The sequence below is a fragment of the Tupaia chinensis genome, unplaced genomic scaffold (assembly GCF_000334495.1).
Source record: "Tupaia chinensis unplaced genomic scaffold, TupChi_1.0 Scaffold000346_1, whole genome shotgun sequence".
Lineage (NCBI taxonomy): Eukaryota > Metazoa > Chordata > Mammalia > Scandentia > Tupaiidae > Tupaia > Tupaia belangeri.
The window spans coordinates 7025677-7035879 of record NW_006159840.1 but is presented as its reverse complement, the minus strand read 5'-3'; the positions used below and the strand labels follow the sequence as shown (position 1 = coordinate 7035879).

Sequence of the window (10203 nt, the reverse complement as noted above, 5' to 3'; positions counted from 1 at the left end):
AGGTTAGAGGTTTCGATTTCATGAAAAAAATCTATACATAATCCAAGGTTCGACCCAGAACTGACGCATCTCACAGAACTCCAGACTGAGTCACCCTCTACATGAAGAGACGTGAGGACGGGCCTGACAAGGCTCCCGGACGCCGCGACTCAGGCTTCCGGAGCAGCTCAGCTACTGCCCGGTCAGCTCTGGGATCCTCGGGGGAGAAAAGGCAAACAGCAGGGCCCCGCCGCCGCGAGCCCCACATCTGGAGCGAGCCCCCCCCAGGCGTGGGCTCGCAGACACGCACTGGCTGGAACGCCGCCAAGCACAGAGACATCTTGAAGAAAGCTAAGGTGAACCTTTTAATTCACTGATGACAACTAATCTAAAAAGTAGTCTAAGGTTCTATTTACCTGAGTTAAAAATCATGTTAACAATATTCTCATAATCATCCTTTAAAAGGGAAAAGAAATATTTTCAACTTTTTTTGCCAAAAACAAGAAAATTTGAAATAAAGTAAAACTGAGAACACAGGGGTAAAATGCAATGGTATGATTTTTAGCTGGACAGAAACTGAAAGTCAAACTGCTTTTTGTTTGACACCACTGTTACTTTCACACGTTCTGAGTACAGACACGAAAGTGACATTCCACAAGAAAGCTTGAACCCCAGGCCAGCAAGAGCCCAGTGCCCGCAGCGCCCCAGCGCCCGAGAGCTCTTGGAGCGGCCGCTGTCTACCCTCAGCGTGTTACCTGGTCACCAGACTTCTGCCCGCTTGTCTTCTTCTTACCTTGTCCTTTATACCTTGGTATCTGAGCATGAGAATAAAATGACATTTTACCATAACATATAAATCTTAAAAAATAAACTAACTCATTAACCAACTATCAAAGACATCTATCAGGGACTTCTCAAAATGGCAAATGTAGTGACCAGCAGTTGGCATAACGGCTACGGCACTGCACTCCCACGCAGTCAACAGCTATTGGAGTCCCAGACCCGGTGGCTTAAACTGAGCGTGTGTGCGTGCCCAAGATCCCAAGAGGAGAATGGAGGAGAAGGGATTGCGGTGTGGCCATCCCCCCTGGGGGGGGTATTTCTAGCTTTCTGTCTGTCTTTCTGGTGAGTGCACGTGTCCTATAGCAAAAAACTCCCCCCACAAAAAAAAGGAAATTGGCAAATGTAATGAGCATGCTCCCCCGCCGTTCATCTCTGTCCTTCCTGACTGTCCCATCCTGTAGACGGCAGTGACGCTGCCTGCTTCCCCATTCCCTGGCCAGGTACGGCCCAGCAGCCTTTGCCTGCTGGCTGTCCCAGGGAAGCCCTCCATCTGCGCTCCGTTCAGCAGCGTTATGGCTCAGTCTTGCTCCAGACCAGTCCTGAGCGGACCCTGCCTCCAGGGGGCACACACAGCCAGTCCTGAAGGCAGTGCTGGACCCTACTCCTGGCCACAACGCGTCAAGCCCCTCACACCTCACGGGCTCCTCAGACTGACCAGGCACCTGGAGAGGTGTCTGGCAGGGACAAGGGGGTGTGAGCACTGGGACCCCAGGACCCCACAACACCTGGGCTATTTCTAAGTGCCTGCTGCGGAGGCGGAGGGGATGTGCATGCCAGAGGGGGACGACCTCGTTCTCCAACTCGGACACTCTTAAGAGTTGCCTTGGGACCAGCAGTTAGCAGTAATGGCTATGTCGCTGGACTCCTATGTAGTCGACTGCGGTTCAAGTCCCGGACCTGGTGGCTTAAACTCATGCCGGGCGCGTGTGCATGTGTGCCCAAGATCCCGAAAGGAGAATGGAGGAGAAGGGATAGCAGCATGGCCATCCCCCCTGGGGGGCGTGAATTCTGTCTGTCTGGCGAGTGCACGTGCCCTATGGCTTTAAAAACCTCTCCAAAAAATAAAAAGAGTTGCCAGCAATGTTCCCTGACTGACTTAAAACACTTAAAAGATTCTCCTAATTCTTTAAATCTTTAGGACAATTTATATAGAGAGAAAAACGTTCGTAAATCAGATTTAAAATGCTTTTATCTTTTTTTTTTTTTTTTGGAGAGGTTTTCCTATAGGGCACGTGCGCTCACCAGAGAGAGAGAGAGACATAGAGACAGAAAGTGAGAAATCACCCCCCAAGGGGGATGGTCACGCCGCAATCCCTTCTCCTCCATTCTCCTCTCGGGATTTTGGGCATGCATGCACACGCGCCCAGCGTGAGTTTTAAGCCACCGGGTCCCGGGACACGAACCGCGGTCGACTACATGGGAGTCCAGCGACATAGCCATTTCGCTAACTGCTGGTTCCCAAAATGCTTTTATCTTGCGATACACCTATGTAGGTTAGTTTTGCTAATTTGATTTTAAAACAATAATTTGCTAAGAAAAAAACTTACAAGTAGCTTGACACTATAGGTACTAGGTAAGCATTTCAGAATATTTATTCATTTCGGGTCCTAGTGAACAGATTTTTCATGGGAAATACAGGTTTCTTATTAAGTGAGCTCTTTATCTGCAATTAATTCACAGTAAATGGAGACATTTTCCTATGATCCTGCCCCCTCTGGCGTCATGGATGCAATCCCACAAGCGCCATGGACAAGAAAAAACCTTTTAAATAAAGATCTTCCTACTAGAAAAGGCTAGCCAGAGCTCTCCGAGAGAACGCGTGAGTGGGCTGTGGCCGTGAGGTGAGTGCTGGCCACCTGCACAGCTGGACATCTCTGTGGGACGGCTTACGCCCACAGAGCTTTCTAACAGGCCCTCGGACCAGAAGTCTCCCAGGTAACATGAGTAGCCAATAAACACGTATTTTCTATACGTGCTGTGTGCTATGTTCCTACAGTGCGGAAAGATGTAGAAAACAAAACATCACTAGGAAATGATAAAGAGGAACTACATATAATACGTATTATACAGTACAGAATATATTATTATATATAATATCATATTATAACACGTATTTTTCAAAATCCTGCATATACGCGGGCCTGTGCAGCTCAAACCTGGGTTGTCAGGGCTCACTGTCGTATCTATTTTCTCAGTTAGAAGTGAAGTGCAGACTACAGAGGTTTAAACTTGATAAAAGGAACACCACCGTGAGAGAACAGGTAATAAACAAGGCGACCCCCAGCAGCGCTCTGTGCCTGGACAACTGGAAAACAACTCTCGCAGTACAATGGCTGCCTCTCAAATCTCGCGTGATCTCAAGAGATGCACCTGCGGCACCACAAAGCCAGTCTGCTCTTTGGAGGTGCCCACAGGGTCACCTAGTCATATGGAGTAGAAGAGAAGCAAAGGACAGTCACAGGACACGGATCTGACCTGTGACAGGCTACATGTGTGTCCCCAGACTGACGCTGAAAGCCTAGCCCCAGGTGACAGTAGTACAAGGCAAAGTCTTTGGGAGGTGACTAGGTCTTGAAGGTGGAGCCCTCATCAATAAGATTAGTGTCCTTCTTAAGGGGACACCAGAGACCTCTCTCTGTCTTTCCAGGGAGCGTGTGAGGGCGCAATGAAGACAGTCAACCTGGCCACGTGGCACCTGGCCGTGGACCTGCAGCCTCCAGATTGTGAGAAGAACACTTGTGTTGTTCCCAATGCAGTTCTTGGATGTGACAGCCTGATTGGACTCAGACGTGCCCTCAGCCCACTTCTGACAGTGCTGGCTGCTTCTACCCATCCATGCCACACTGCGACCGGTCGGCCAGGACCACGGCTTCCTTCCTGGCCATCGTTGTACCTTCCTTGTCAACTCCTGTATTATTACCACGCTCTTGATCTTAAATTCAAGTGTTCAACTCAACCTTTTTCTCTAATACGTAACATCTTTGAAGTCAGATCTAACCTTTACAATGCATAAACACACAAAAATGTAATCACAGTTAACACTTACGTTTTCTTATAAATCTCCAAAAAGGTTAATTTAAAAAACAAATAAATAAATAAAATCTTAAGACCACATGATTTACAATTTCAAATCTGCTCACCTGTCTCGAAGCCTACAACATATAACAACTTTATACTCTGGAACCCAAAATCCTCTAGAGATTTATACATGAAAATAGCTGCAAACCTCATTAATAGAACTGAAAATGCTTGAAGCATCTATAAGAACAAGTACCCTGTAATTCTGTTGTTTAACACTACATGCCTTTCTTCGATACAAAATTCAAATTACTACCAACAAGCAAAAGAATTATTTTTTAAAAATGCATAACTGAAGGGGAAAAGCACCTTCAAGAAACTAAAGTGCACTGAGTTATAAAACAACACCTGTTAACAAGACCCGACAGAAAGAAGCAGAGCCGCCGAGCCGCCCTCCACTCCCCACTCCGCAGCTCGCTCACCTTACTCGGCACACTGCTCACACTTGCTTTTCCATCAGGCGACTTCGGTGGAGGATGTACGTCAGAGAGGTCAAGTGCGCCCTGAAATGGTTCACAGTTTAAAATGAAGGCACAGTTTAAAGTAAAACCTCAACATACTAAGTAAACTTCAATGGAATTTTAGCATTTAAAAACGCTATACAATGTTGGTAGTTTAATGTCTTCCTAATTAATTGAAATACTCTAATTACATTTTTCTTTAATTTACTAAATAAACAAAAACAAAACACGCCGGGTCTCTAGCTCCCTGCACACAGCTCCGTCCCTCACCGTGCAGTACCCCTCGGCCCTCCACACTGGATCCCGCCTGTCTGCCCTGCAGGGCGTCCTCACTCGCCTCTCCCCAGCCTGCAGACTGCCATTCTGATTCTCACAGACTCCTACCCTCCTCGGCTTGGCTTCCTTGATCTCACCCACGACAAAAGCAAAGAGCCCTCATCAAGGACTCCACAGCCGGCCAGCCCTCGGAGGACAGAGTTCCTCCTGCACTGGGGCCCTAGATTGCGCCCTTCTAACGCGCAGGGTCTGCCGGCTCCCCCAGGGGTTATCACGCCTGGCTCTCTCGGCCCTGCTACCACAGGGCACAAATGCAGAAGTCCTTGAAGACGCTTCCAGAGTGGAACCACTCGCTCAGATTCAGGTACTATTATCACCAGAGGCTCAGTGACTCTCAGTGCGTATTAACATGGGCTACTTTGACAGTTACGGGCTTTTTTTTTGGAGAGAATTTTGCTATAGGGCACATGTGCTCGCTGGAGAGATAGAAAGCGAGAAATCACCCCCCGCCCCGGGGGTTTGGCCACATAACAATCTTTTCTCCTCCACTCTCCTCTTGGGATTTTGGACATGCACACACACATGCCCAGTGTTGAGTTTTAAGCCGCCAGGCCGTGGACTCAAACTGCGGCTGACTACGTGGGAGTCCAGCGATGTAACCACAACGCTATCTGCTGGTCCTGATACAGAAATCTTTTAAATATGAAAACGTGCTACTCCCTGTGACATCTCCCCTCTCGAGCCACTGTTTCTGGTGGCAGTGTCCTCCTAAAACCTACACTGCGCCTCGAGAGCGTTTTTCTCCCATACTGCCTTCCACGACCCAACGCGTGCCCAAACCGTAACTCGCCAGCCCACTCACTCTCCCCATGCCAGGGCTCTTCTGCCCATTTATCCACTGCCGCTCTTTCTAGATGTGCCTTCACAGGGGTCTCACTTCTTTCTGGTCCTCTAACTTCTCTATATCGCCAGTCTAACCTCACATTTGCTTTCCACACGGGCACTCCTGCACAAGCATCTGCAAAGGCTTCCCATCCACCGTGGGCACATCTGCCCTAGGTCTGCAGGGACCAGGGGACATAGGCCCTCACCCTCAGCAGACTTGGGATCCATCGCAGGACAAAGACAAGGGCAGGTCACCTCGCCACCCAGCAGGAAGACGCTTGCCCGCATGCGCTGATCCTGGGGATGTGGGGGAACAGACACCCCCAAAGTCAGAGAGGACAAGAGGGCCTGAATGATGCAGACCCACAGCCGGGGATGGCAGAGGGACACGGGACAAGACAGTATGAGCAGGAAGCACAAGCCACTTTCAAGGAGCAGAGGGCACCTAGGACTTGAAATAGGGCATCTTTATATAAAATTAATGTATGGAAGTAGGAAAACCATTAGCCTCAATAGCAAGATTTCTAAAAAGACAGGTTAAGAATAAAAGAAGTAACCACTAACCGAAAAAGGAGGTTTGAAAATGGGGCCAGCAGATGGAATAGAGGTTGAGGCAGGTGGGCCCACATGGCTGACTGCACAGCTCAATCCTGGGCCTGGTGGCTTGAAACCATGCTGGGCGCACGTGCCTGTGTGCCCAGAACCCTAAGAGGAGAGTGGAGAAGGGACAGTGGTGTGGTCATTCCTCCTAGGGGATGAGTGCTCATTTTCTCTCTCTTTCTGACTCTGCCCCTACAGAGCACAAACTCCTTATAGCAAAAATGTTTCTAAAAAGTTTGAAAATATTTAGAAAGAAAAAAAAAAGTTTACTTCTAAGACTAGTTTTAAAAAGCTTTTAAGTACAAAAATATTAATAAACTATGAATCAGCCTTTTATTATTTACTAAAATAATAACAAATGACTAATTGAGTTTTCTTTTTTTGAGACAGAGAGAAACAGAGAGACAGAAAGTGACAAATCACCCCCCCGGGGGGGTACGGCAACACTGCAATCCTGTCTCCTCCATTTTCTCTTTACGGCCACACTGCAATCCTGTCTCCTCCATTTTCTCTTGGGATTTTGGACATGCACACACAGGCGCCTGGTGTGAGTTCTAAGGCACCAGATCCGGGACTCAAACTGCAGTCAGCTATGTAGGAGTCCAATAACGCTACCATTACGTCATCTACTGGTCCCACAACCAGTTTCCTATGCCAAGTACCACCCTTAGCATTTCACATGACTAACTCTTGCACCTATGCCTCACAAACCCATGAGGCTGGTCCTATTACACCCACTTATAGAAGGAGCAATAAGAGGTTAAGTGGAGTCAAGGCCCAAGGTCAGTGGAGGAGCTGTGACCTACACCCACTAAGATTATCAGTAACCACAACAGGTACACAACACGGTCAGAGTTGGCACATTTCAATTTCATTACGCCTGCGTTTGTATATCTGTTTCATTTTATGTTTAAGAAATACCCTTCTTAGGGACCAGCAGTTAGCGGAATGGCTATGTCGCTGGACTCCCATGTAGTCGACCACAGTTCGAGTCCCAGACCCGGTGGCTTAAACTCACGCCAGGTGCGTGTGCATGTGTGTCCAAGATCCTGAGAGGAGAATGGACGAGAAAGGATTGCAGTATGGCCATCCCCCCTGGGGGGTGATTTCTCGCTTTATGTCTCTCTGTCTCTATCTTTCTGGCGAGTGCACGTGCCCTATAGCAAAAACCTCTCAAAAAAAAAAAATGCCCTTTTTACATAAACCTGGAGTCACTACTTGTGCACTACTATGGAAGGCTAAAACTAAGCAGCTGACAACTAAAACAGATCACAGTACAGGAGACATGAGGTTATACTCACCTCCCCATTGGCTGGCCCCTTTTCCCTCTGCTGACAGCGTCTGATCACTTCCAATAATAAAGGCCCACCCACAGTGCCTTCGGCTTCAATGATCCCTAAATCTCGGGCTAGATTCTCTCGACCTTCGAGACCTTGAAACTAGGGAAGATATAAGACATAAGTGCACAAGAAACAGCAAAAGTATCAGGATCTTACAGAAGGCATGTTCGGGGCTTACAGATCTCTCTAAACTCAGGGCTCTCTCTCTAAGGAGTGCAGTTCATCTCTTTCAAGTACACCGATTTCTTCTGGAGCCCACATTCAGTCTTCGTCACCAGCTGCAGTCTAACGCCGTGACAAAACACTATGAGACACTCCTTTATTAGTGAGCTTCCAGTTACACAAAACAGCAATGCTGGTGTCAGCGCTCTGACACCAGATGGCTTTTAAGAAAAGCAGATAATCAGCTACAAAAAAAAAAAAAAAAAAAAAAAACCCATGTGAAAAAAACTAAGTTTTGGAGTCAGCGGGTGGGGTGGTGGCTAAGGCACCAATTCCTATATAGCTGACCATGGCTAGAGTGTCAGACCTGGCAGCTTGAAAATCATGCTGGAAGGGACCAGAAGATGGCGACATGGTTATGTCACTCAACTCCCACGTAGCCGACCATGGTTCAAGTCCCGGACTTGACAGCTTAAAACTCACGCCAAATGCATGTGCACCCAAAAATCCCAAGAAGAGACTAAAGGGACTGCAGTGTGGTCATATCCCAGGGGTGGGGGTGGGGGGTGATTTCTCACTCTTCTCTCTCTCCAGCAAGCACAGAAGCCCTTATAGCAAAACAATCTCAAAAAAAAGAAAAAAGAAGAAGAAAGAAAATCATGCGCTGGGTGCCTGAGTGTGCATGCCCAGAACCCCAAGAGGAAAATAAAGGATAGAGGGGAAAGGACTGTGGTGTGGCCATCCCCCAGGGGTGACCCCTCATTTTCCCTCTCTTTCTGACAAGTGCACATGACTCATAGCAAAAACATTAAAAAAAAAATCCTATAAATTGTCAAATTTTATAACTTTCAGCTTAATAGTAACTCATCTGTATCAAAGATGATTTCACAGGATAGATATAAAAATCCTTCTTACTGTGCTAGTTTCGGGTTGAAAGACAGCCAAGGTAAAGTCAAGGTTAAAAAACTGAAGAAATTCCACAACAAGACTGGCTACCAGACAACCTAGAAAGATCAAGAAAAGAGTGAGCGATCTTTAAAAACTGGTCTTTGTATTCACACTGTGATGTAAGATGCACTAGTTAATGGGAGAAGACAGGTGTCTAAGTTTCTTTAGTCACACATACGTGCTCTTTGAATAACATGGGTAAGTAGTAAAAATCCAAACTTCGATTTTTGCATTGGGATCATCAATCTAGAACTACGTAAGATGATAAAGCATTTCACAAATAGACTTCAGTGTTCCACTTTTTATAGTAAAATTGACATTTTCTACTCAAATTGGCTTTAACCAACAACTTTGCATGACCAAACATACTTAACAGTAAAATACTATTTTTAAATAAAAACCTACAATTATAGACTTAAAACAAAGTAAACATCTTACCATCTTTTGTATTTAAAAACTTTTTCAAGCTCTCATTGACTAAAGGAGTTTTGTTCTGTGAAAAAAAAAAAAGAATAGAAATATATTAGTGTCATGTATGTATCCTAAAATGAACTACAAAATGTAACTTCGTTTTTTGGCAAAGAGATTACTACCCTATTGCTCATAAAATTGTGATTTTATAAAACCCATTTCCATTGGCTGCCAAGTATAGGACCTGCTCTGTGTTACTTCTCAGAGCTAATAAAAGAAAAAAATTGGTGGGAAGATCTGTACTTATTGTTAAGTGTTCTCTCAATTGCTTATTAAACTGCATCTGAAGCTAGGTATCGTCAAATACTCTCAGGAAATAACATTACATTTACTCTTACGAACTATCTCCAACACGTGACCTCTGAGCCTGTGCATGACAGATACTCACGCACCGCAAGCCCCAGCTCAGCGGGGCGTGCAGATGACAGCACATGGCAAACAGAGGGTCCTTTCAGTAACTGTGCATTTATCTGATAAGTATAGGAAGACACTTCTACAAGTCAAACCCATGATTACTGCTGAGAATGAGGCTACAGTAGGAAGCATGGGGCACGCTCCCTGCACAGACCACATGACCTCCAGGCATGGGGGTGCCTTGCACTGCTGACGAGAATGCAAAAAGGCACAACCGCATCCGAGAGCAGTCTGGCCACTGTTTTCAAAGCTAAAAACAGCCCTAGCATATGGTACAGACGCTCCGCCCCTGGGCATTTTTCTCCAGAGGAAAAGAAAACATAGCTGCAAAAAAAGACTTACAGGTCAAGTTCACAGCAGCCCTAACTGCAACAGGAAAAGCTGGACAGACCAAGTGCCGGCAGGGTGAACGGCTGAGCATGTCATTTATCGTGCCACTGGCGAGCGGAATGACCCTGAGCTCAGGGTTCAGCGGAACGGACTTTCTTCTTTGCTCATGACAGCACACACAGCTGAGAGAGACAGATGAGCACCCCCACAGGGATCGCACTCCAGCCCTCAGCAGCATGGCTCTTGAGCACTTGCTGGCACACTTCAGGCGGAGTGCCACCATGTGGGATCTGGCCTCCCGGAGCGGAACCTGCTGTGCCAAGGAGAGGCCTACGTGGCGTGGGCTATGAACACACACCACGTACGAGTGAGTTCAAATGTACCACACTGAGTGGAAGAAGCCAGATCAGGAAGAG

General features: G+C 46.8%; 1 protein-coding gene across 2 annotated transcripts in view; it reads right to left on the bottom strand.

The window, feature by feature from the left end:
• CEP43 (centrosomal protein 43) overlaps nt 1-10203 on the bottom strand; it is a gene marked incomplete at its 5' end in the record, with an annotated part of 30827 nt that overhangs the window by 17579 nt on the left and 3045 nt on the right. Inside the window, 5 exon segments of one of the 2 annotated variants that reach the window (XM_014589249.1) lie at nt 735-794; nt 4323-4403; nt 7424-7561; nt 8540-8628; nt 9011-9065. In XM_014589249.1, the coding sequence (XP_014444735.1) occupies nt 735-794; nt 4323-4403; nt 7424-7561; nt 8540-8628; nt 9011-9065 (423 nt within the window). 2 annotated transcript variants of the gene reach the window in all.